Genomic DNA, 27,942 nt, shown 5'->3' on the forward strand with positions numbered 1-27,942 from the left:
ATTCTATGCTCCTGTACATGGATTACTGCAGCTATATGGGAAATAGCCGACATAACAGCATGTGAGAGTTCTAGTGCAGAGCTCCAGACTCTCACACTCACACACACACACACACACACACACACAGTGTGGGGGGTTTTCTGGTTACAGAATCCCAAAGTAGTGTTTTGCCACTTTGCTTATATACCCAGACCAGAACAAAGAAATCTTTAAATCAGTTGTAAAAACATAAAAGACCTTTTGGATCTCGTGACCCAAGGGTCACACCTGGCCAGAGATAAGAAAACATTCTTACAGACCCTAAGGGAGACCCACCCCTCAGAAGCAGGACAGAATTTTTCAAACGTTTTCAATCTTTCTCATAATATAAGTGACTGCTGTGAAATTGAGACCATTTTACCAATCGCATGGAGACCTTTACAATGATGCTAAACATGAAAGGGTTAAAATAATAGATCCTTAAGATATAGTAAATACAGTATGTAAGTATAGTAAATTGGGTTCTTGACACCTCTAAGTCAAATTTCCGTGACCCAGGCCATGTGCGCAGAAGGGAAGGAGGGATGGTGAAGAGACAGTTAAACAATTAAAAAAAAAATTTTTTTAGATCTCCTCCAGATTAGAAAGTTTGTTTTATTGCATGGCATATGTTTTGTGAGTTCCTGAGGTTTAGCTTCACAAGGAAATCAAAGTGGTCTTACAGTGTGTTGCACATCATAGAAGATGATGTTGCCATCAATTAATTTTAACTTTTGGAGTTATCAAATCCTGCTGGAAAATGAAATCAGCATCTTCAAAAAGCTGGTCAGCAGAAGGACGCATGAAGTGCTCCAAAATTTCTTGGTAAACGGGTGCAGTGACGTTGGTTTTCAAAAAAACACAATGGACCAACACCAGCAGATGACATTGCACCCCAAATCATCACAGACTGTGGAAACTTAACACTGGACTTCAAGCAACTTGGGCTATGAGCTTCTCCACCCTTCCTCCAGACTCTAGGACCTTGGTTTCCAAATGAAATACAAAACTTGCTCTCATCTGAAAAGAGGACTTTGGACCACTGGGCAACAGTCCAGTTCTTCTTCTCCTTAGCCCAGGTAAGAGTATTCATGAGAGCATGTGTTGATGACAGACGCTTCAAACTGTGAGATTGCTTATAGTAAGTGAGAGATGTTTATGGACAGAAAATAAGTGTTTACTCTTTGTAAGAGTTTCTGTGTGGCATAAATTCTCTTCCATGTACCCTAATTTTCCAACACAGCATGGGAAGGTTTGTGGGAAACATTGATGCTTTTAACTCAATGAGAGCAGAATAAAGTTTATATCAGAAAGCACTGTTGTGTTGGCTGTCTCCCCTCTTCCCCCTCCACTCCACAGCACACCACACCACACCCACTTGCAGCATATTCAAAAACTGTGGTGAGAACTAATCCCTGCTGTAATGGGGTTTCATGACCCTTTAGGGGTAGTTATTGCAATAGTGTTTCAGAAAGATCAAAGAGTTAAGAGTTTGAATCATCTGACAAATTATTCAGTGATTTCATTCACATAATCTTAGATGGTGATGATTATCTAGACTCAGGTACACCATAAACATGTACTTAGGTATAGTTCAATATATATAGGGGAGTATCTGATGTGTTCCATGCATCTTTGAAAGGTTTAAAGGTACATTTACCTGTATGTTTTAGTTTGTTTGTTTTTACTAAAAGGTGAAAAGAGTATGTGTATGGGCGAGAAGATGTAAATGTATGCTGACTGGTCTGACCAGAGGCATCATGCCCATTCAAAGTGAGGGGGCATGTGCCCCCTCAGATTTTTGAGCCAAGTGGATTTTGAATGCAGCTTCCAAAAGACAAAAAATAGCCTATTCATATTTTCTATATTTAATACAATCACACCAGCGTGATTATAACGTTCAGTGTGTCATATCATCAGCTGCTAAATTCAAATCTGCGTTCATAGACGCGTTTTTACAGCACTGCGCATTAACCAATCACACACGATGCTGTTGAGCTGATGAATACAATGACCAATCAGAGGTGTTCAGATGAGTCATCGCTTAAACTGAAACTAATTACACAACACAATGGAATGAAATTTATAGGATGCCAAACAGGATGAACTCAGCCTAACAGGATGGAAATAAAGAGCTCAAGTTAGCCGTTGCTCAGTCAGTGAGAAAATAAAAGTTATCTTTTGATAATCTTTTAATAATTTTACATGTTTGAATGAATGAATGAGATAAATAAATCAAAATCACACAACATCACAGAATTCATTAAATCCACACCTACAGATATTTGTGCTGTTGCCTTCTCACTAAAATGGTCAATTCCTGGAGGGTGATGTAACTGAGAACCAGAGGAAGTGGGTAGTTAAGTGTTTTTTTTTTTAGTTTCAGCACTTGTAAGTACAAGGCAAAAATTACAAGGCAAGTATAAGGCAATGTTGTACTGTTTAAAGCATGTAAAACAGAATAAAAACAACAACAAACCATAAAATGAACATAAACATACTAGGATATAAAAATACTAGGATAAAAATGTGCTATATAATGTTAGGGCAGTTACATAAATTTGAAAAGCTTTAGAATTGTTATTGTTTTTATAAGCTTCTTGTTTTGTGATCTCATATTAGATATACACTACCGGTCAAAAGTTTGGGATCAGTAAGACTTGTAATGTTTTTTAAAGAAGTCTCTTATGCTCATCAAGGCTGCATTTATTGGATAAAAAATACAGAATAGACAGTAATCTTGCAAAATGTTATTACAATATAAATTGATGGCTTCTATTTTAATATACTTTAAAATATAATTTATTTCTGTGATGCAAATCTGAATTTCCATCAGCCATTACTTCAGTCTTCAGTGTAACATGATCCTTCAGAAATCATTCTAATATGCTGATTTATTATTAGAATTATCAATGTTGGCAACGGTTGTGCTGCCAAATATGTTTTTGGAAACTGCGATACTTTTTCAGGATTTTTCGATGAATAAAAAGTGAAAAAGAACAGCATTTATTCAAAATATAAATCTTTTCTAACAATATAAATCTTTGCTATCACTTCTTAACAATTTAACACATCCTTGCTGAATAAAAGTTTAAATTTCTTTAAAAAAAAAAAAGAAAGAATAAAAATGTACTGACCCCAAACTTTTGAACTGTAGTTTATAATGTTAGAAAATATTTCTATTTGAAATAAATGCTCTTCTTTTTAACTTTTTATTCATCAAAGAATCCTGAAAAATCAAAGGTTCATCAACCTTCATCAAAGGTTCCAAAAAAATATAAAGCAGCACAACAGTTTCCAGCACTGATAATAAATCAGCATATTAGAATGATTTCTGAAGGATCATGTGACACTGAAGATAAAGAAGTCTCTTATGCTCGTCAAGGCTGCATTTATTGGATAAAAAATACAGAATAGACAGTAATCTTGCAAAATGTTATTACAATATAAATTGATGGCTTCTATTTTAATATACTTTAAAATATAATTTATTTCTGTGATGCAAATCTGAATTTCCATCAGCCATTACTTCAGTCTTCAGTGTAACATGATCCTTCAGAAATCATTCTAATATGCTGATTTATTATTAGAATTATCAATGTTGGCAACGGTTGTGCTGCCAAATATGTTTTTGGAAACTGCTATGCTTTTTCAGGATTCTTTGATGAATAAAAAGTGAAAAAGAACAGCATTTATTCAAAATATAAATCTTTTCTAACAATATAAATCTTTGCTATCACTTCTTAACAATTTAACACATCCTTGCTGAATAAAATTTTTAATTTCTTAAAAAAAAAAAAAAGAAAGAATAAAAATGTACTGACCCCAAACTTTTGAACTGTAGTTTATAATGTTAGAAAATATTTCTATTTGAAATAAATGCTCTTCTTTTTAACTTTTTATTCATCAAAGAATCCTGAAAAAAGTATCAAAGGTTCCAAAAAAATATAAAGCAGCACAACAGTTTCCAGCACTGATAATAAATCAGCATATTAGAATGATTTCTGAAGGATCATGTGACACTGAAGAGTAATGATGCTGAAATTCAGATTTGCATCACAGAAATAAATTATATTTTAAAGTGTATTAAAATAGAAACTATTATTTTATATTGTAATAACATTTAGCAAGATTTCTGTTTTTTTTCTGTATTTTTGATCCAATAAATGCAGCCTTGATGAGCATAAGAGACTTCTTTAAAAAACATTACAAGTCTTACTGATCCCAAACTTTTGACCGGTAGTGTATATAATATATAATGGTTTCTTTTGAATTATTTTTGACTTATGAATATAACACTAAATAATTAACAGATTAATAATGTAATTTTGTTTTTCAGAAAAAATTTGGGTTTTGAAAACAAAGTAAAATATCATGAGGTTCTAATTAAGGGCTTTGTTAATTTTTTTTATAATGTCTATTTTGAAGTCAACCCAAAATGAAATAGAGGACAATAGAAAAATAAATGTTCAATATCTTCAACTGATATATGTTACAAAAGGTACATTTATCACAAACACTATGAATATATTTGCTAACAGCTGCATTTACATTATAACATCTGTGAATAATTTTACTTTATTAGAAATAACATTTATATGGTAATATCCAAATGCAATGCCAAGATATACAATGAAGGTTAAGCCATTTTGATTTACATGGAGGATTGGATCCAACATTAAAGGAGTTTCTTATAAAACTGTTATTAAAACATTTGTCAAAAAAGGAGAGACCAGATAGTTTAGTTTTTCTAAATAAAAAGTCCTTGACTTTATTGTTGAAAATGTTGATGTAAATTAAATTTTACAGTGAAAATATGTTCTTTTAGGTATTTTTGTAAACTCCAAAGATAAACAAGCCCATGTTTATTTCATCAATTTTTTTTATTTTAATTGCAAAATTTCATTCATAAATGTACATTTTGAGGAAAAAACTAAAAACAAAACATGCTTTATAGTTTTTGAATTTGAAGTGAAGCATTATATTGAGTCAATATTGCCTTTGAAGGAACAAAAAGCTATTTATATTTGACAATCGTGTGCACTCTTTAATGTATTCTTATAATGTTGTTCATTCCTCCCCCTAGCAGTGATTTTGTATTGTTATTTTATCTATTAAAAGAAGTGATATTGAGTACATGAAACCCTATAAAATATTTACCTATTAAAACAATATTCACAAGTAAACATGTTTGGTTGAAAAAAGAAGAAGAAAAACTTCTGGAACATTTCTAAGCGAGGAATGATTTAAAATGATCACTAAATTATTTTATTGAGATAAAAGAAAACTTATTGTATTAAGACAATGCAGACAGGTAAATGTAGGAATATAGTCGCTAAATTATTATTTAAATGTTCCAGGTTACAGGGACTTTCTACATGTTGTCTTACCTGGTCTTAGCATCAGATAACAGCACTGAATTAACATCAGATCATGTAGAGGGCCAAAGTTTTGAGTTTGTTTCTTGAATCAGTTTTTTCCTAAAGTAAAAGAACACAATCAAGAAGTGAAAGTAGGGGATCTTGTTGATGAGGAAAACAAAAACAGTTGTGGAAGTATTATGTGGAAGTACAGCATGTGCAGTCATGCACAATATTGCTCAAGAGAAGGATAGGACACGGATTCATTATAAAAGTGACACAGTTGTCAGATGACAAATTGGTGCTGGTGCAGTAATGCTGGAGACACTGCTATTAGGCTGAGGTGAGAGATTGCCTTATTTTATAAGACTTATGAAAATGTACTCCAAACCACACTGAAGTGTTTGCCTTTGAGTGTTTTTGTCCACAGAGACACATTCATTTTTATATATATATATATATATATATATATATATATATATATATTATATTGTTTTAGAATATTTGATGTTTCTCAAAAAAAAATATTTTCTCTTTATTGATTAAGAGAACCAAATCTATTGTAGCTAATCTAACTTATATTTTAGTTTTCAAAATTGAATTTGGTAACACTTTCTATGAAGCCCGTATTTATAATACATTAAGGCATTATAATGAATGCATAATGTATTATAAAAAAAACGTATAATATGTCGTATCATCTCATGATTAATCATAACAACAGTTTTAATGCATTATAATATTTACTTATTTGTGGTTATAGCTTTTAAGAGTATGATGATTTATAACACACAATGAACACAATGCATCCACTTAATTTACAATGGATTATATTTCCCATGGTTATAATGTATTATAAGTCTCATATCTGGCCATTAGCAGACAAAGACCACTTATAAGTAATAATACCAAAGACAACAACAATAATAATAATACATTTAAAAAAAGAATTTTTAAACAGCCATAAGATTAGATATTTGATCAGATGAATGTGTTATATGGCACATTTGCTTTTAATCATATTTAATGTAATATCAGTAAGATACTGTGCAGATCTTAATTAAATAATGTCAAGATATGAGACTTAAAATTCATTATAAATTAAGTGGATTTAAAATGGTGTTCATTGCATGTTATAAATAATCATACTCATAAAAGTTATAACCACAAATAAGTAACTTCTATAATGTATTATAATTGTTGTTATGATTATTTATGAGATGAAACAACATATTATAAGCTTTTTTTTTATAATGCATTATACATTCATCATAATGCCTTAACAATACCCTTATAATGTGTTATAAATACGGGCTTCATAAAAAGTGTTACCCTGAAGGTTCATGATATTACTTAGGTTGAAATTACATATTGCTGAGAAATAATAATCTAGGAACAGTGATTGTGATATTGCTGATATTTATACTTTTACTGAAGAAATATTTAATTAACTTTAAATGTTATTTTTGTTCTCTGCTTACAGGGACTCAACGTACATTATAATGGAATCAGCAGATTTTGTTTTTGACTATAATTATATGAATTATGATAATTTCACCTCCTCCGATAATTTAACTTATGAAGAAGTTTTTTTCCACGTCCACACCACCACGTGTTTCACTCAGGTCCTTTGCCTGTTGTTGCTGGTGATCAACGTGATCATCTGTTTGCTGGGTCTTGGAGGAAATGGTGTGGTTATCTGGATTGCAGGGTTAGGCATGAAGAAGTCAGTCAATACTACCTGGTACCTGAGTCTGGCTGTATCTGACTTCATATTCTGTGCCTGTTTGCCTTTTAACATTGCCTACAGCGTCACATCGGAATGGATCTTCGGCCTCTTCATGTGCAAGTTCACATCCTTCATCATGTTCCTCAACATGTTCAGCAGCATCTTCCTCCTCGTCATCATCAGTGTGGACCGCTGCGTCGCCGTCATGTTTCCAGTTTGGGCACAGAATCACCGCACTACTGGAAAAGCATCTGTACTAATCGTAATCGCATGGATCATCTCTACAGCATTAAGTATCCCATCTATCATATACCGTGATGTCCAGAATCACCTGGGCACAAACCGGTGCATTAACAGCTACACATCCAGCCAGTACAGCCATGAAATCATAGCCATGAGCCGCTTTGTTTTTGGATTTGTGATCCCTTTCATCCTCATCATTGTTTGTTATACCATCATCATCCTCCGACTGAGAGCCACCCAGATGGCAAAGTCCAACAAACCATTTAAGATCATGACGGCTCTCATTCTGACCTTCTTCCTGTGCTGGCTGCCCTACCACACATTTGTGCTAATCGAACAAAACAAAACCTTCCACGCTGAGGTCATTTCTCACGGACTGAAAATTGGCACCACTGTTGCTGCCACAAACAGCTTCCTAAACCCCGTTTTGTACGTTTTCATGGGCAATGACTTCAGGAAGAAGTTCAGGAGCTCCATCTTATCAAAGATTGAGAGTGCTATTGGAGAAGACGGCCGAACGATCAGTCGCTACCTGTCTCGCTCCAGCTCAGTGGATGCCAGGGCGTCCACTCATATCTGAAGAATAAACTGAAAGTAATATTTTTTTTCAGGCTGTCAATTTAATGCATTCGTTTAGTATGATTCATTTTAAACTAAACTAAACTAAAATAACACAGTTAAATGTGCCTCCTGACTGTAAATTCCATAAGGAATTTTCCTACAGTTAAAAAAAATAGAAGTTGTAAATAGAAAAAGAAAGATTATTGAATTATGTTTTACAAGAAAATACTATATGTCTTTCTACTTCAAAATTTCATGTTGAATTCAATGTGTTACTTGCATTTCCTTTGTAATTATTTGTAAAATTTACTAGCTACTTCTGGATGAAAATTGCAACATTTTTTTTAAATGAAATATCTGAGCCAAAACGTAAATGAAAAGTAAAAAGGCTGAAAGTAAATGTTGCATTATATTAATCTATATTGAAATGTAGTCCTTTTTTTAATAAATCACATATATATTTTTAACTCCCATTAAGGTCACATCCGTTTTGGGCATCTCTGATCTGAGCAATTTAAGCTTGAAATGCCACCTAAATTGATTCTGTTTTACCGGATGCATTGTTGCATTCAAAACTGCTTAAGTGCAGCAAAAAGACACATTTAAAACTACTTTTATCTTGACTTTTAATACTGCATCGTAAAACAGTGTACAAGATGCAACAGAGATGTGATGCAATAACCAAAAACATCTGACCAAAAACATTTTATATGTACAAAGACCAAAAATAAGTTGAATGTTGAAAACCTGTCCTGTGTGAACAACCTCTAAAGTCATATGTTTATGTTCAATGATAAGGAAATAAAAGTATTTTGACTTCTAAATCCACTATTTACTTGTCTGCCACAGTTTTTTACTTGTCAAAGCCTTCATTTGCAGCTTTGCAATTAGTATATTTTTTTAAAATTTTAATAAATTTTAAGTGATTTACAATCTTAATTTTTATAGCAAGTAAATCAAACTATCATTATGAACAATGCAAATGGTTTCCTGATGTAAGCTAGCATTCTTTAATCTTCATAACCACTTGTACTGATCTTGTACAGTTCGGAATACTTTTGAAATTCTCTGTGACTAATAAACATTATTGTTTTGACTGCAATTATGGTACCATGAGCTTCACAGCATAACACACTTCAGCATCCTCCCACAATGGTAAAGGCGGTAGAGATGTATATTGGACAGCTCACTGCAATGGTGCTATATTCTCGGTTTTTAATCTCAAACCAGCCCATCGCTAACTATCAGATAAACAGATCAGTTTTGAATAGGGTTCTTGTTAAGTGTGGCCATTGACACTCTCAGTTCTCAGAAATTTGTTTGCATTGTACAGAGGAACTAGGTGTTAAAATGTTTGGCCAATAGCTCAGTATGCACTTATCAGCAAACAACCCAGCAGCAGAAGTTGATTTCTGAAGCACTGCGTGGCTTACTTTGTGAGGTAAGTTAACTTTAGATGTAATCAGAACCAGTGCATCAAAGATGTGTATAGTTCATACAGTGAACAATTTTTTTCGGTTTAATTTTACAGACAGAGCAGCAAAAGAATTAAGATGCATGTGATTAACAATTCTATGTTTCAATAGAATCAACTCAAGATATTTTCCAAATTAGGATTGCAACCACTTTTACAGGCAGTATATCAGATACAATACAAAATGAGAAATGTTACTAACTTAACAAACATAGCAGTCATGAAGTTACACTTAAAATTGCACTTAAGATTCAAATGCGAATAACATGCCACTTGTGTAAATTGTTCTGTTCTGTGTGGTTTAAACCTCGAAATAGCTTTTAAGTAACAAATTAGGCAATTTCCCTCATACAAACAGGGATACATGGAACTCATCAAATATCATTTATGGTCAAAAGTATAATCAGAAAGGATGTAAGCAGTTTACATGAAAAAAAGGGAAGCTATGGGAGAATTCTGCTAGCATTGTGCTTTTTACTGGCTTTTTCTGACAGTTCTGCATGTCAGAAAAGGACTGATCAGAAATATATTGTATGCATCATGCAGAATTTGTTGTTATATTTTAAATAGTGACCCGCCAAGAGACTGCCAATGAAAATGATCTATTGGTTAACTCTAGAAAACAAAACAAAACAAAACAAAAACAAAACAAAAAACAAAATCTGCAATGTGCTGAAAACTCATTTTAATATCTCAAATAACTTGATGGAAATTATAGGAAAGGCAGTTGAATCAGAGACTTTCTGCATTGATTGTGTGGTAATAGTACCATGTTTTTGCACAGCCACTTTAGTCATTTTAAAAATATGCAAAATGACTACACTTTAAATGTAGTTGGATAAATTGTTTGTTGTTTTTGTTACAGAATTCTGCTTCCTATTCCGTTATAATAGAAGTCACAATGACTTCAACTGTACATCCCAATTATGATGATATTTTACAAGCGCTCACTAAAGACAGCCATGTGACAGACTTACATCCTGGATACTGCAGGGAAGCAGCATGTGTAATCACAGTGATCTTTAATGTGATCATATTCCTTCTTGGCATCACTGGAAATGGTGCAGTGATCTGGATTACTGGTTTTAAGATGAAGAAGTCAGTGAACACCACTTGGTACCTGAGTCTGGCTTTGTCTGACTTCATTTTCTGTGCTACTCTTCCTTTCACCATTGACAACATAGTTAAGAACAGCTGGATCTTTGGGCTCTTCCTGTGCAAGTTCAACGCTTTTGTTATGACCCTCAATATGTACAGCAGCATTTTCATCCTGGTCATCATAAGTGTGGATCGCTGCATCACCGTCAAGTTTCCCGTCTGGGCCCAGAATCAACGCACTGTACAGAAAGCTTCTTTAGTTGTTGTGTTGGCTTGGTTTGTGTCTTCTTTGCTTAGCATTCCATCTGCCAAATTCAGAGAGATTCAAAATGAATCAACAGAAGAATGCTACAGCAAATATGAGGATCACCACAAAACCGTCGTGTTCATGCGCTTTACTTTTGGGTTTTTGATTCCATTCCTGACCATTTTCACCTGTTACGCCATCCTGATCCGTAAACTTAGAGCAAACCAAATGTCCAAATCCACCAAGCCCTACAAGATCATGGCATTACTGATCGCAACTTTTTTCATCTGTTGGTTGCCATTTCAGATAGTTTCTGTTTTAGAGTTAGACAGATCTGAGCACAACTCTGCCTTTTACACAGCTCAAAAAGTATCTGCTACCCTCGCCAGTGCAAACAGCTTTCTAAACCCGTTCCTCTATGCATTCATGGCCAAGGACTTAAAGAAGAAATGCTATTCCTTTCTTTCGAAGATTGAGAGCGCCATTGATGAAGAGACCCGAAGTGCTTTCAGAGCAACTTCAATTACCAATTCTGTGGATAACAGACTTTCCACTGCTGTCTGAAATTAAAGATATTTCTCTTTATTCTCTTCCAAGTGTGACCCGGCCTATAGAAACGACATTATTAACAAGTAATGCGACAGCATTAACAAGTAATGCAATTGTTTAGTCTGTTGCATGTTTGAGTTTGGAAATTTACAAATAGATTTTACAAGCTAAAGAAAAAAAAAAGAATAAATGTAAATAGAGGTTCAATAAAAGCTACTTTACAAGTCATTGTAAATTAAAATGCCACTTTACTTAATGATTTCTTGATGACAGCTATTACATATTTACTGTTTTTATCTTATCATTTGTGCATGTTTAACACATGATTCTGATGAACACATATACATAAATATATGGGGTGGGGGGTATAAAAGAATGTACTGAATGTATTAAATATAATTTGGGCAAGATCAACAAGTGTTGTCACGCTCCACATCTCTCTCTCTTTGTTTTGGTAACATATGAATAAAAATATATAATAAAAATCTTTATTGGTTTCTTTAAGTGCTGGTAATTCTCTTAATTATTTAATATGCCTAAATTAAATCCGTACACAACACATTCGAAAGACACTTCAGCATTATTAGTTTTTGAAATGGTAAATATTTGATACTTCCTATCTTTCAATACTTCCTGCTTTATAAGCATTACAAAAATAAATATGCATCATGCATTTAGTAATTTACGCTTTATTTCATATTCATAGATTTATAGAACTGATTTGGATTTTCATGTAAAAAAAACACTTCCTAACAATAAATTAGTCAGATGCATGGCTGCAGGCTGCAACTCAAATGGTTGCAATGTGATAAAATGTTAAAATCTAAGCCAATAGTTTAAAACCTAGTTGCCTTGGCATGCATTTGTTGTTTCTGTGTCATTTTGATAAATGACCAGTCAAAACGATCCACAAAACAGTCTTGAATTGGTTTTGACCATTTAGTGTACAGCAGCGGTTCATTTTATAACTGCCAAGTAAAACAGACTGACTAGTGTTTGGAAATAAATCCTACCATGAGTTTCCAAGTAGCTGTAAAACTTGGACTAACCTAAGACTTTTGAATATGCATGATTTGATGCAATGTTTCAGAAAGTATGTTTGTCCTCAGAAAGGCGTTGCAGCCTGGAAACTTGTTTCTTTGTGCTATTTCCTGGAACCCATTAACTCTGATTCTAGGAAGTTGCAAAATAACCAGCATTTAAAATACAATGTAAATAGAGCTGTAAAGAGCGATTTAAAGGTAGGTGAAGTGCACAATTTTTACAGCATTAGCAACTAATACAATTGCATAAATAATGTTTTTTTTTTTTTCTTTTCCCCAAACACTCTACACTTCTGCCATTGGTTGGGCAAATTGGTAGACCCAAAGCATTTCCATGAAAACCAACAATTTCATCAAATGCACACATAAAATCTAAATAAATAAATATAAAACTATGCAACTACATACATAAATCAACGTTGGGCCTCTGAGAATTTGGGGCTTAACAATTTATTAATCAGGACATCCGACACATCATCCAAAGTGCAAAACGTTTCCTCATACTCACACTCTCAGCTTACAATTCTAATAAAAATCTTGTAGCAATAATTTAATTTCCTTTACATTGCTGGCAATGTATTCTTTGATTTCCATAATTATTTGGTAGAAATTCCGTGCATTCACTCCATACAAAATACATTCAGAAAACCACTTCAGTTTGTTCCTTTTCGAAATGAAAAGCATGTAATGCTCAAATTTAAAAGCCTTTTCAAAAATATAGGTGACAATTTGTCCTTTAAAGTCATTCTCCCTGTGAGCATTACAAAAATATATATGAGGATTTACATATATTGAATGATATTTGTTAGGTCTCTAGCTGACAAGCAAAAATTTACCCGCAAGGTGCTTTTTGTCTCTTTTGCACATTGCTTCACCCCTTCAAGATTATTTTATAAATTATAAAGCTGATTTGCTGTTTTGAATAAAAACTCCTGCAATTAAAACACTAAAAACAAAAATAAATATTCTGAACATTTCTGCAGGGAACAAGTTTATAATTGCATCCAAAACCTGACATCTAATGATATTTTGAAAGGAATTATTTGATTTTGTGGGGATGCACCTCACACAGTACGCAGTGCAACTACTCTCAAAGTCTAACCTGGGACATAAATTAGTGAAGAAGGTTTTTTTTGCATAAAAGCATCGTTCATCCAAAAATGAAAATTGTCATAATTTACTCATCCTCACATGATTACAAATATTGATACACAACTCCTCATGTAAGAGCTGTGTTAAAGACCATGTCTGTCAAAAACATAACTGAATGAATTTTCATTTTGGGGTAAACTTCAGTATCCCCTTAACAGATTAAAATAATTGTGATTGAGAAAAGGGGTAAAAAAAAAAAAACTCATTCTAAAGGGTCAGTCAATGTCATTGTAAGCAATTTACAAGAAGCCCCCATTTCTTTTACTTTGTGAGCACACTATGAAATGTTTTTCCCCCCTTCTTTTTATCATCCACTGCAAATACACCTTAAAACCTCAGTAAGAAAAAAAGTTAACTTGATGAAACAGTCTCAACTTAAAAGTGCTCTAAACACAAAACAGAAGAACTTGGTTGCTTTCATTTAAATCGATAACTCAATAAGGGCTGCAATTTGCCTGCAAATCACTGAAGGCAAGTACCAGACCACGTGTTTTCGAGTTGCCCATGCATTTATCTAATACACGTGGTATATCTTGAGAATTTTTGTTGCCCATATAACTATTTCACTGATCATAAGTAATCACTGATCACTGATTTAAGAAGCATCATAACATCTGAAGGCAATTTCCAGATATTTGTGGTAACAGGAAGCTGGGGTTCAGATGTTAAAAATGAAATCGCTGTCCATATATTCCCAATGAGGCTGAAGTGTTTAAAAGGGAGTCCAGTAGTGTCTAAACAGCTGTCCCGGATGTCTTGATGGCAATAGACACTTTCATTAGAAGTGTGAACAGTCATTTCTCTTAATGACTGAACTGAATTTGTAGTTACCACACACTTATACTGGCATAAGGAAGATGGATCCATGGTGATTAAACTCAAAGCCAAATTGTTGCACAAGCCCATGTCTTACTATACAGTGTAGATTATTAATGAAAAGAAAGAACAGTTTTTTAGCAGTTTCACAATACACACCGTTCTTAAAACTGAAAGCAAACAAGGAAAATGATGATAATCAATTTCATATTCTAGGAAAAAAATGGGTATAGCTGGGGGGTGGGGGGGGGAGGGGGGGGGGGGGGGGGGGGGGGGAGTGTGGTGTGAAAAAAAGCATAAGTGAAGAGAGGAGTATCATCTGGGCCTGTAGTCCTCAGGTACACCAGACAGGTTTCTCTTTCTGAGTGCTGTGTCCACAGTCCTAATTAGCCCGTCAATGGTGGCACGCATCTCTGCCGTATAAGGGTCATATTCAAGCTTCCTCAGCCCAGAGCGTTTGAAGTTCCCATCTTTCTGTCCTTCCACACACAGCAGGCGGTCCTCTGAGACTTCCAGACCCAGAAAGATGATCATGCCTTTTAACCGAGAGAAAAGGTCCCGTTTTAAATCCTCAAAGTGTACCACTTGAACTTTCTTCCCATATTTCAGCCAGTCTAGTGTGTGGGATGCCCACCATGGAGCATAGTTCTTCACAAACTCTGGCCACTCTGATTGAGAGAGAATGAAAGAGTTGAACTTCTTCAACAATAACATCTTGTAGGAACATGCTGTGCCATAGTGCCTAAGATTTAGTGCATTAGAAAAACTTGACACATATCTGCAGATGTGTAACAGCACTGCACAAATGTACCAGACATACCAGACAAATGTATCAAAAACAACATGGCGTTTTTGTAAAGGCTGCAACAGTGGAGCTGCAAAAGTATATTTTTAATCAGTGACAGCACTTTTCTGAAATGAAGAGGCAGAACTCAATCATACTCCGAAGTGATGCACTTATTTGTATTCAAGTAATAGAATGTAATTTTCTGCTGATTCTCATCAGTGGAGAGAAAGAAAACAATACAATAGCTAATGAAGAGCTAATGACTTTTCCCGCAAATTGAATGAAATGATCATAATCATGATGTTGGAGGATGTAAAAAGAATGGACTACAAAAGGAAAAAGCAAAAAATGCTGATTTTTTTTAGATGCTTCTGCGTTTTGGTTAGTGTGACGCATCAGAAAGAATTAATAAGCATGTTGGCACGGCAACAAGAACAGTGAAACAATAACTGAGGAACATGAAGTGTTAAATGTTAAAATGTGTTAAAAACACAGATAACTTCATAGAAATGATCAAAAATGAAACAAAAACACAAAGATGCTAATTAAAAAAAATATATAAGACACCAAAATGTCACAAGCACCTGCTTCTCCGTGGGAAAAAAATATTGTAAAGAAGCAGAACAAGAGGGAAACATTGCTTAAAAATGGACTTCATTGGGGTAAAGACAACTTTGCACAATCTATTTACTGACTACTACCATAGTTTACAAACTTATGATAAATGCAACAACATCTTAGTAAAATTAAATTACATTAACTGAAAGTAAAATATGTTTTGGTTTAATGGTTGGAACCACTAACTATTCAAAATGTAAATGTCCATTAGTCTTAAGGATGTTTCTCATACAATGTTAAAAGGGGAAAGGTTCAACAAAACCACATTAAAAAACAATCACGGCTTTCGTGTCGGATAAGCGCACACTCTTGACTGCAGTACAGCAACTAAGTTTAACACAGACTAATGACAACATCAAGAACAAAACAGATGTTCTTTTAAACATTTAGCCTGATTATAAACACTGGGCTGTTAGCCTACCAAACTGGCCTTAGATACAGATAATATTGTGATGATGAGGTGAGTGAAGACAAAAAAAATAATGTCATATAATGTAAAACCAGAGTGTGTATATGAAAGTGGAGCTGGACGAATTGTAATAGGGAAAACATATCAGTATAGTTAAAGGAATAGTTTGCCCAAAAATGAAAATTTGCTGAAAATGTACTCACTCTCAGGCCATTCAAGGTGTTGACGAATTTCTTTCTTCATCGGAATAGATTTACAGAAATTTAGCATCACATCACATGCTCACCAATGGATCCTCTGCATTGAATGGGTGCCGTCAGAATGAGAGTCCAAACAGTGGATCACAATAACCCACGAGTAATCCACACGACTCCAGTGAAGGGAAAAGCTGTGTGTTTGTAATAAACAAATACATTAAGACGTTTTTAACGTCAAACCATTGTTTCCAGCTAAAATATTCCTCTATGCATAATATTGCTTTCTCCAGTGAAAAGTCATCTCATCTGAATCAGGAGAAAAATATGCACAGATCAAGCACTGTTTACAAGTGAAAACAGTCCAAAACAGTTTTATACAAAAGGACATTATTATTATTATTATTCATTATTATGATTTATTTTTATTATTATTAAGTTATATAATTTATAACTATAATTAATTATTATGCATTATTATGAATTTTGGCCAGAAGACATTATTTAAACCTAATACACCTTAATGATAGATTTGTTTCTTACAAAGACACAGCTTTTCACATCACAAGACATTAATTGGTAGACTAGAGTCGTGTGGATTACTTGTAAATCATTGTGATGTTTTGATCAGCTGTTTGGACTCTCATTCTGACGGCACCCATTCACTGCAGAGGATCCATTGGCAAGCAAGTGATATAATGCTACATTTCTCCAAATCTGTTCTGATGAAGAAACAAACTCATCTACATCTTGGATGGCCTGAGTACATTTTCAGTAAACTTTCATTTTGGCTAAACTATTTCTTTAACAGAGGCAATAACATGCACATTTCTTATGCGCTTTATGCAAGTACTGCTGTATGTATTGCGCACTAAGTAGAGTAATCACAAGGCTTTAGAACAAGCTTTCATCTCTCACCTGTCCCCCTCCAATGAGCTTGAGAGGCAAATCCAATATGGCCACCATACTTTCGGTTAAATTCTGCCATGAGGGCTTTATAAGGGTTCCGGATCATGAGAATGCTGGCATCAAAGGCCTCAATCTCCTTCCTGCCGCTCTCATGGGTCTTGATACATATGGTTCTACCACTGCGCCAGTGATCTCTCTCCCCTTTAAAACCTGCACATGCAGAGAAATCAAAGAGAGAGGAAGACCATCAGCAAGCAAGAGATTAAAAAGATGGCCTTATGGAAAACAAAAAGTTAAGTTAACCTTTGTTGTACAGTGAGCCATCAAAGTAGTAGCTCAGTAGCTCCCAACCCGTAGCCAGTTCAATAAGGTGACGGGCCCATGTATTCCCTGCGCCTGGGAAACTAGCAAGTGCCACAGTGCCACTGGTTCGAGAGGGCAAAAAGCGCCGGTCCAAACAACGATTATCTGTAGAAATGAAGAACACATATCAGACCAAACATAAGATACTGAGGTGAAAAAATCCTTAAGTTTCATTAAAGTTTCCATGAAACTGATTGAGAAGCAAGTATATTAGCATATATACTTCTGACCTCAAAGCTGACATTTTGTAACCGCTGAGTAGAAATGTTCAATTGCCCAGAGATAGAAATCAAATGTGTGCCGTCGGAGGAAAAGATGCATGAGAGACAAGAGCTGGTGTATTTCCTCCAGGTTTATTAAATTGACTTAAGTGTCATCCCACTCATCCACATACAAAGGGGTTTGAGTGAGTAAAAGTATACAAATAAACATTCAACTTAGGTCACGAACAGAAAGATGGAAAATAAATGGAAGAGAAACTAAAGTCTGCAGAGTGGTTATCTTTTCTCCTGCTCACCTTCTACTAGGGTTGTGACGGTGAGGAAATTTTCCCACCGGTTAATCGACGTGTGACAACACGGTAATACCGGTATCACCGTGGGGCCGGGGGCGTTCCCTCTTTTCCTAGCTTTCCTTCAAAGCTGCGTGCGCATTTTACTTTCACTTTCAAATAGTGGCAATTCGGCGTAAAGCAATTGTTCGTTTTTAGTTTGTTTGAATTTCCCCTCTTTTCCTTGCTTTCCTTCGCTTTTAAATAGCTTAAAAGCGCCGCGTCGAATTAGCGGCAGTTCGGCGTCAATTGCTTGAATGCAACAACAAAATATGTCAAACTTACTTTAGCCTACATATAAAACATAGAACTTTTATTAACAAAACAAATAAAAATACACCATGCTATAAGGCAGGCTATGCCTAATATAAAACAACAGATAACTTACATAAAGTTTAAATAGGTATACAAAACCGTTACAATATGCAAAAATTTTAATAAGTCTTCAAATCAAAGAATCTCTGCATTCCTTAAAAGACAGGTAAAATGTCTCAATTAGGTTTGAGCGGTGTGATAAACAGAGGGAAGGCTTATGATGCACATATCGCCATGAACATATGCTGCTATTTTGATGACGTGAGACAAGTTGATTTTAGAAACTGCTCTTGAAAACAATCTGATTCAGTCTTTTCAAATGTTGTTGTCTTGCATTTCAAATTCGGTTTGAAGCAGTACATGATGACCATTCATAATTTGCACCACAGAATGAATGACTATCAGACTGAAGAGGAAATGAGATGATGCGTGTTAAAGGAACACTCCACTATTTTTGAAAATAGGCTCATTTTCCAACTCCCCTAGAGATAAACAGTTGAGTTTTACCGTATTCGAATCCATTCAGCCGATCTCCGGGTCTGGCGGTAGCACTTTTAGCTGTAGCTTAGCATAGATAACTGAATCTGATTAGACCGTTAGCATCTCGCTCAAAAACGACCAAAGAGTTTCTATATTTTTCCTATTTAAAACTTGACTCTTCTGTACTTACATCGTGTACTAAGACCAATTTTCTAGGCCGATATGGCTAGGAACTATACTCTTATTCCAGCGTAATAATCAAGGAACTTTGCTGCTGTACCGTAGGTGCAGCAGGCGCAATGATATTACGCCTGCTGCACCCATGGTACAGCAGCAAAGTTTAACTCTAGGGGAGTTGGAAAATGAGCCTATTTTCAAAAATAGTGGAGTGTTCCTTTAACAGTTACAGTGCGATAAATTTGTTTACTAACCTTATCTGTGTAAAGCTGTAAATAACCTGTAAAGCTGTAAATCTTTGTTGTCCTTGTGACTTTGTGTTCATTAATTTACACAGATAATGTTAGTCAAGACAGAATTCTAAGACAAAATGTTGTCTTTTTTTTTGTTGCAATAATCATTAGGCACTTTGACCACTGTTGAAACCAAAGCAAAAAAAAGCTAATGGTTTACTTACTTTGACAGCAAACTCGGAGGAAGTGTAGAGGAAGTATGAATTTAGCAAACGTGAGGGTCAACCATGATAAGCAGCCACAAGAGCTCACATAGAGCTCATCACACATTTGAAACACTGTGAAGACTGAATGTGCTTAAGCAGCACAACCTGGGCTATATTTCGTGCTTCTATAGTGACCTGACATGTTTGTTGTCCTAAAGAAGGAAAAATATTGTGCATGTGGGCTGCCTGTGCATTGGCCTGAGCACATTGTTTTGATCCAAACAAGCTAATGTTACCTTGCACTTGGGTCTGGTACACTACAAAGAAGTCAATGTTTCCACAGCTCTCGAAGTCTTCTCCTGCACAGCGCTGGAGACACAGCTCCTCATCCTCATGGTCATGCAGGGTGAAGAGAGGAGTAGGAAAGCCACAGTGACATTTTTCACCAGCCAAGGCTGCCAGAGAGAATTCCTATGACAGACAAAGGAAGAGATCATATAGGATAGACTATAAACACAGTAATATGAGGGATACCAGACGCAGATCATGCATGCACACTCACTTTCTCTGTGCACATGTCTACACACTTGTCCACTGACATGTTTTTAATAACGGCACTAGCAGGAAGCGCCAGGGTCACGTTGTCTGGCCTCTTAAAACATCCCTTGAAGATGGCACTCCCATCTAAAACGCAAAATAAATATGAATTTTTGACAAAAAACAACTACACATATATCTTGATCTGTGAAAACCTCACCAGCTACTGTTTTGTAAATGTTTTTTGACTGACTGATTAAAAAAAATGGAAATTGTCTTTTATCAATTAATTTAAGAAATCCTTGGGCCCGCAATGGTTTTATCAAAGGCTAAGTTGTTCTTGCACAACTACTGTTTTCGCTTGCAGTGTTTATCACATACGCACATACACATCCTGTCACATGAGAAAAGTGCTTATTCAGGACACACAGGGTGGAATGTCACAAGTTTCTGCCTGTGATATTTTTTTTATCAATAAAGGAAACATGAGACATGAGGAAAAGGGTGAAGGATGTGCCATAAAGATCAGGAAATGGATATTAATTTTATTTTATTTATAGTTTATTATAAAAATGGATGTTGCGAGAAGGTGCTAAACAATACTGGAAAAAGTTTTCAAAGCTACAATAGATAAACACAAATGATTGAGATAGGAAAAACAAACAAACAAACAAAGTGATAGATTTTTCCCACAATCACTAGAAGACAATAGAAATCATTATAAAAACAATCACTCCCCCGAGAGCTTGAAACTGGCGAGCCATTTGCCCTGTGCTACGCTCTTGTTACCATGCTTGGATTATAAAAACAGCTTAAAGATAAACAAGACTTTCTGTTAACACTTAACATTAAGGTCTCATTTGTTAACATTAGGACAATATTTTTTTTACAGCATTTATTAATCTTTGTTAATTATATGAAAAATACAATTGATCATTTTTTGTTCATGTTAGTTCACAGTGCATTAAATAAATGTAACCAAATGTAACCTTTTAAATTAAAAGTGGATTAATAAATGTTGAAATTAACTTTAAGATTAATAAATGCAGCAGAAGTATTGTTCATTGTTAGTTCATGTCAACTGAACTAGTTAATATTAACAAAAGAAACCTTACATAAAAGCTTACCCAGTTTCCTGTAAGAAATTAGTCATGTGTTCCATTACGCTTTTGAGATTGACAGATACATGCAAGTGTGAGCTTGCAGAAGCATGAGTGTAAGACAAGTGTGTGTGTGTGTGTGTGTGTGTGTGTGTCAGGATACTCACATCTGCGGGCCGACTCCTGGCTTAGCTCCAGTCTATATATGGACAGTCGTTTAGGTCCTCCACAGAGGTTACTCTTCTCCCCTTTACACTCCATATTACATTCACTCTCTGACACGTTGGGTGCCTGAATCTTATGGCCACAGTAGCACTCGGCTCCAAACTCCAGACCCGCATAGAGATAACCCCTAATAACACAAGACAGAGAGAAAACATTATTCATTCAGTGGCCTGCCAGTGATCCGACATGCTAAGCTATGATTCTTATGAAGAAGTGCGATATGAAGCCCTGTTAGTCATCCTGTTCCCAACACTGATACTTCTCTACACCATCACAGTTAATAAAAGTGCCCAAAATATGCACAAAATGTGCAAAAATACAAGCAAAAATTGTTTTAAAATGCACAAACAGAAAGAGATCATAGAAACTGTACAATAGACTTTTCTGGGCGCATACAAACCAGAACACAATATTGGCAATATTCACTCAAAACTGAGGTGCAGAAGCTCAGATCAATAAGGCCTGCAATCAATCGGTTCCAAAATTAAACATTTGGTAATAATATGGCATAATGAGAAATTTATTAGCAATTTTTTTGTAGGCCAGTAATTTTTTGATAGGGAAAAGGGTACAAACATTATGTGAAGTTGTTATACCTTGTGTGAGCAAAGTCAATAGGTTTTAGTCAAATGCGATAACATTTGAAAATCCTCTCCAGGTCAAAATGACTGGACACAATATGAGGGGGGAAAAAATTGTATTCGATTTGTTTAGCACGTCATACAATACTGATTGTGTCAAAGCGGCTTTACAGTAATGCAAGAAGAAAATTAAAAAGAGTCATTTTTCCTGCTAAAGTCAGTTCACTGATGACTCAGTGATGTCATCATCCAGTTCAGCTCTCTTCCAATAGTGTCAGTACAATCAGTTAAATGTCCCCAACTATGCAAGCCAAAGGTGACAGTGGCAAGGAACCAAAACTCCATCGGTGACAGAAATTGAGAAAAAAAAACAGATACCAGACATTACACTTTAAACAATAACAATTAACAAATAAGCATAAAAAACCATGGGAGGTCAGGGATAAATTAGTTTAGGCATTGTTTTGACAAAAATAGCATTACTGCATTTATATTCACTGGGTCATGATGTAGTTAAGTATCTGGGGTAGTAACTAAAAAGTTGTATGTGCACAAGGGGTGTTTCATGTTTCATGAACTGTCACATTTGTCACATGAACAAGTCACTTAATAACAGGTTTTTCAAGGAATAGTGTAATACGTTTCCTTTATACTGAGGGCTTTTGTGGTGCACATTGGCTTGCATGTAGAAACAGATCTTGTAAACGGCAGAAAGCATGTGGTTTATTCAGGGGCGTAGCCAGCAGAGGGGCCTGACGGGCATCATTCCACTATGATGAATAGGCCCCTCCAGTTTATTATACAAATATAATATTTGTTAAATAATTGTTGCGTAATCTATTTGAACACAATTACAAAACTATTATAACATCTAAAATACTAAAATGTGTTTTTGCATAATTCTTAATGAGTTTGATTGACAGCTGTGTTGTGACACATTACAGACAGCTGTATGCTGTCTCTGGCATGTCGCATCTGTGAATTCGTGTTTGTTCACCCCGTCAGTTAGACTATAATTTGCAGGTGTGTGATAGAAAATGTTCTGTAAAAACTTGACTTAAAAACTTGCACCGACGCAGGAGAGAACCCGTCCATCAGCCCACAAGTAACAGTAAAACTTTTCAGTCCAAAGCGCAGGCTGATCCACTTCATTCTGTAGAGCCGGGAACACACTACTCTCAGTCTGATTATGAATGTATTTTGGCTAATCCAGTGTTTTCAGTTGGTGTTTAAAGTCGTTTAGTGTTTGGTGTCTAAAGAATTTTGCAAAGAATGTTGCCAGGTGTCCTCACAAAGATTATTTTTATATTTACGACTGACGCAGACGACTAACTGCACCTGTTTCTGAATATGTAGGCCTATTAATTTCAATAATGAATGAACGAATAAAAAAAAAAAAAACATGACATTTCTGAATAAAATAATTTTATACACTTTAATTATATCTAATATATTTGAGGAAATATGATGAGGAAATACAGTGCCTTAAATCTTTGAACATTTACTGTAGAATGATAAAATGAAAATTAAAATATACAAATAAAATTTTAAATGGCTTCTGTTTCGGGATAAACAAAGCAGTATTTAATTTTTTTGTTCTAACTGCTACTCAGGTTTTGTATGTGGACAGGCTGTAGCTATAGTTCTCTTGTATGTCGATATTCTATGACTTAAGTGCCACTGATACAAGTTCACGTCTGTATTCATATTAGTTGAGCAGACGTACATTAGTGAGAGAATCTTTCTACTGTACACAGCTTCTAACTTTATAGTTCGAGTGGCCTATTGTAATCTGCAAAATTATTTAGGGATTGGGGCTATTGTGAATGATTTTAGGTTATGTTGACAATGGGCACATTCATGACAGAGACAGAGACATGGTAGTCTGACTCTGTCGTTTAGTTACTAGTTCCCGCTCACTTTTGGCCAGGCCCAACCAAAAATTAAATTCTGCCTACGCCACTGGGTTTTATTGTTCTGACACTTGACCTGACCAGCAATTTTCCTTTCCTCAAATTCAGAGCAGTCCAGCCAGAGCTCTAAAACATCTGGCTGGACTGTAGAGTTACTGTGCTCTCCAGTCCTCGACCCCCCCTCCTCTCCACCGCTCTTATTTTCACACGTTAACAGTTGCACTGTTTTGCTTAAGAAATCAGTTTCGATTCAGCTGATGCACTAGGTGAAAAGTTTAGTTTCCTAGCCTTTAATATGTCATGGTTTCACAAATCCAGAGACGGACAGTAACTAAGTACATTTACTTAAGTAAACTTTTTGAGTATCTGTACTTTACTTGAGTATAATTTTTTCTGGGAACTTATGACTTATTGCACTGTGCATTCGTTTGAGGTTTTGCTGTTAAATCTAAAACATCTGGCTGGACTGTAGAGTTACTGTGCTCTCCAGTCCTCGACCCCCCCCTCCTCTCCACTGCTCTTATTTTCACATTTTTAAAAGGTCAGAACTGTGTCAAGCTGGCATTCTGGTTTAAAAGCTTCAGAGAACTGTTGTCCATAACACAGAGCTGTCCATTGAAACAAGATGAATGAGGGCAATTTTACATGCATGATTTTTTTATCAAAGGACAGCATAAGGATTCTTTCTTCAGACTCTTCTGGCTCATCCCTATGCAGGCTGCGTCTTCTCCTAATTTTCTCAATATGTGTGGCAGGATTCTTGAAAGCTGAGAGTGGGAGCACAACATTGAGTACAAACAGATGTTGGCTGTCTCTCTCAAGTCGCTCTTTCTGTAATTTGCACTACTTCCTTTAAAGCAGTCCTGACGCCAAAATCCCTCAACCCTTTTTCCTGCCTCTCTCTCTTTTCTGTGGGTTTTCCAAGTCACAGACTGATGATAAGAATCAATGGAAACATGTAGGGGTGAGGAACTGAATAAAGAGAGGGTAAACAAGAATGCTAACAGGAATGAAAGTGAAAAGCAACATTAATAGTTCACCCAAACATGAAAATTTATTTTCTCACCCTAATGTTGCCCCAAACCTGCATGTCTTTTTTTTAACTGTGGAAAAACTGGTTGGTTGTTATTTTCATGAAATAACAATGAATGGTGATGCAACAAGGATGTAAATGCAGAATAAAATGATCATTAAATTAGACCATAAGACATTTCAAGACTTTTGAGGACATACAATTGCACTGGGTGAGAAGCAAACCCAAAAGTCACTACATTTACTGATAATCTATATCAAGTGAGCAGTTAACTGCAGGAACTGGATCAGTGAGTTGATCTTGATCTTGTCTGATTGATGAATGTTTGTTGTTCTCTGGCACTGGCCAGAGCCCACTATGGGGGAGCAAACCTCCAAGGGAGCCTCAAAATGACTTAAATTACAACAAAACAAGCTTCAAAATAAGCTAAGAAAAAAAAGTAAATCAAGATATGCATACTTTATTTCCACTCATCCTCAACAACTATAATTTTTTTTCTTTGAAGAAACAGGATTTCCATGGTCTTGGATATACGAGGAAGCCGAATTTTGAAAGTGAGATTTCTAGACTTGGAAAACAATATAAATTAATAAAATCTTCAAGCGCCATAAGTACTTTTTAATAATAAATACACATTTTCCTAGTTATTATCAGGTAGAAATTGTGAGTACAATATTTTTTTTAATGCATATCTTTAATCCTAATCCAGTAAAACACGACAACTAAATTTAATTTAATTTGAAATAGGTAAGCTCTTTTTTTTTAATTTACAGAAATGTACAGAAAATGTATCTGGACAATGGGGGGCTTTGGAGCCAAAAAAGGTTGAGAACCACTGATCAACCAATTCATTAAAAAGATCAAATTTAAAAGTTCAGTTAATAATGACTTAACTTTTTGATCAGTTTCTTTAGGTTCCTGTACATTTAAGTTCCTGTTTCAATCAGTTTCTTCAGTTTTTATCATATGCCTTAGTACTTAGTCGTAATGACCAGCTTTACTTTCATAATGTTTACGCAAATGCACCCTTGTTCAAATGTAAAAGCTTCAGTTCTGATTCATTGTTATTCCACAGAAAAGAGCAATCAGTGCAATTCTTTTGTATCTCTACTTGTGTATTCCAAGGAAAAAGAAACCAACTCAGATTTGGAAAGACGTGGGCGAGTTAATGTTTTATTTTTTTGATGAACAATCCCTTTTAGTTAAAAAAACGGAAACATTTTTTAAACATTTGTGAGCACACATCCTGAAAATGATAGTTAAAGCACAAATCTTAGTGACATGAAACATCAGAGGACTATCAGAGGAAACGGCATATCTGATAACCCTGCCCTCTCAGTTAATCAAGGGTAAAGGGAATTAGATTAGTGTAATGAGTGTGAAATTGTTTATGTTTGTCAGTTAAGGGTCATTAACTCTAGGGTGAGAGCAATTACATGTTTATGATGACTTAAGCAGAGTATATAAACCATAGCCTATGATTCAAAAGAAAGTCCTTATCATGTACATGGGGATAAAAGGTTTCAATTGACGTACCTCTCAGCGCAGTTGTCCTGGCAACGGAAGACAGTCATTTTTTTGTAGTCAAAAAAGGAAACCCCTCTAAGAGCCCGTTTCTGTGTGTCATCAACATAACAGCCGATGTACTTTGCTAAAAAGAGAAAGAGGTTAAAAACATCACTGCTAATACCAACAATTTAAGAAAAAAAAATAAAGTGCTGATTTGAAATCTCTTCACAAATAAATCCTGTTGATTCAAGAAAGGAATAACATTCAACATTGTAAAGCACATTTAATCGTTTTTAAAAAGTTGAAACACAACACCATCTAGTGGCCAAACAGTAAAATCACAACCAGATCTTTATGACTTTGCTCTGGACCAGGAAGTTTTACATATTTATTTGTTCAGTTAAAATATTCACGTTTTAAGGACGCAAAGCATCACTTTAAGGTATTTCAAACATGCTGAAAGCATTTTTTTATTAATAAAAATAACATCCGATAATTGTTATAGATGGGTTAAATTGGGATTTGTTATGTGGGGGGGGCATGGTATCGAGCTTATTTATATATATATATATATATATGTGTGTGTGTGTGTGTGTGTGTGTGTTTTACCTTTATAGAGGGCATTTTCCCACTAATCTCATTAATACTTTCATTTCAAATTCTTACATTTGATCTATAAATTCAATTATAATAATGTGATTGTCTATACCTTATCAAATTAAATAATTGACACTGAAAAATACAACTGCATTAAATAATGTTATGAGACTATTTTAAATATTTTTGAATATACAAACAAGAAATGATGGCGGAAATGATACTTTTCAACGAAATTAAAACGCCAGTATGTGCCAGTAGTGAGTGTTTAATGAGTGAGTCATTGAGTCTTTCATTCAAACGGCTAATGAAACTTTGACTCAACCGATTCGTTCAAAACACGGAATCAATCAGCAACGAATCGGCTGTTTGCTGTGGGATGCGCTGTGTTTCCGCGTAAAATGTAAGTGACCTAATATGATTGTATTTGCTTATTGAACTGTTTATAGAACTATTAAACAGTCGTCAAAACACGGAATCAATCAGCAACGAATCGGCTGTTTGCTGTGGGATGCGCTGTTTCTGCGTAAAATGAAAGTGACCTAATATTATTGTATTTGCTTATTGAACTGTTTATAGAACTATTAAACAGTCTTAATGGTGAAAACGTTGTGTGATGTTGCCTAACCAACTGTATTTTAAATATAAAAACTTTCCAAAAACTTGAATTTTTACGTCAGGATGCTGAGTTTCTTAGTGTTACGCGTTTTGATTTCTGCTGAGAGGCTGCGGGAGCCTTATACTGTCAATAGATGCTTTATATATAATGCATATATATATATATATATATATTCTGATCAGAATATATTCAGATTTTATTACATTAGAGTAAGTGGCGAATAGTGGATATAGCTACCGTGTATATACAGTAGCTACACTCTTCTGTAAAGAGTGTGTATATATATATATATATATA

General features: G+C 35.0%; 3 protein-coding genes across 3 annotated transcripts in view; 2 read left to right on the plus strand and 1 right to left on the minus strand.

The window, feature by feature from the left end:
• The first annotated feature begins 5,675 nt into the window (after window positions 1-5,675).
• On the plus strand, window positions 5,676-8,090 carry LOC107595970 (chemokine-like receptor 1). The gene is made up of 2 exons (XM_016286569.1): window positions 5,676-5,721; window positions 6,862-8,090. The coding sequence occupies exon 2, from the start codon at window positions 6,881-6,883 to the stop codon at window positions 7,928-7,930; it is 1,050 nt and encodes a 349-aa protein (XP_016142055.1). The 5' UTR covers window positions 5,676-5,721; window positions 6,862-6,880; the 3' UTR covers window positions 7,931-8,090.
• A 1,973-nt stretch (window positions 8,091-10,063) lies between these two features.
• On the plus strand, window positions 10,064-11,469 carry LOC107595946 (chemokine-like receptor 1). Its single transcript, XM_016286546.1, has one exon. The coding sequence runs from the start codon at window positions 10,287-10,289 to the stop codon at window positions 11,292-11,294; it is 1,008 nt and encodes a 335-aa protein (XP_016142032.1). The 5' UTR covers window positions 10,064-10,286; the 3' UTR covers window positions 11,295-11,469.
• A 1,980-nt stretch (window positions 11,470-13,449) lies between these two features.
• Window positions 13,450-27,942, minus strand: part of LOC107595945 (WSC domain-containing protein 2-like) — a 43,948-nt gene continuing 29,455 nt past the window's right edge. Inside the window, exons 5-12 of the mRNA XM_016286544.1 lie at window positions 26,457-26,571; window positions 21,336-21,520; window positions 20,094-20,215; window positions 19,828-20,002; window positions 17,511-17,675; window positions 17,217-17,417; window positions 14,561-14,958; window positions 13,450-14,530 (exon numbers count right to left, since the gene is read on the minus strand). Of these exons, the coding sequence (XP_016142030.1) occupies window positions 14,606-14,958; window positions 17,217-17,417; window positions 17,511-17,675; window positions 19,828-20,002; window positions 20,094-20,215; window positions 21,336-21,520; window positions 26,457-26,571 (1,316 nt within the window). The 3' untranslated portion in view covers window positions 13,450-14,530; window positions 14,561-14,605. The remainder of the gene's footprint in view (window positions 14,531-14,560; window positions 14,959-17,216; window positions 17,418-17,510; window positions 17,676-19,827; window positions 20,003-20,093; window positions 20,216-21,335; window positions 21,521-26,456; window positions 26,572-27,942) is intronic.

Source organism: Sinocyclocheilus grahami, unplaced genomic scaffold (genome assembly GCF_001515645.1).
Source record: "Sinocyclocheilus grahami isolate Dianchi unplaced genomic scaffold, SAMN03320097.WGS_v1.1 scaffold211.1, whole genome shotgun sequence".
Lineage (NCBI taxonomy): Eukaryota > Metazoa > Chordata > Actinopteri > Cypriniformes > Cyprinidae > Sinocyclocheilus > Sinocyclocheilus grahami.

Excerpts from the sequence above, each read along its gene's own strand:
- LOC107595970 (XM_016286569.1), top strand. The coding sequence starts at position 6,881 with ATGGAATCAGCAGATTTTGTTTTTGACTATAATTATATGAATTATGAT.
- LOC107595946 (XM_016286546.1), top strand. The coding sequence starts at position 10,287 with ATGACTTCAACTGTACATCCCAATTATGATGATATTTTACAAGCGCTC.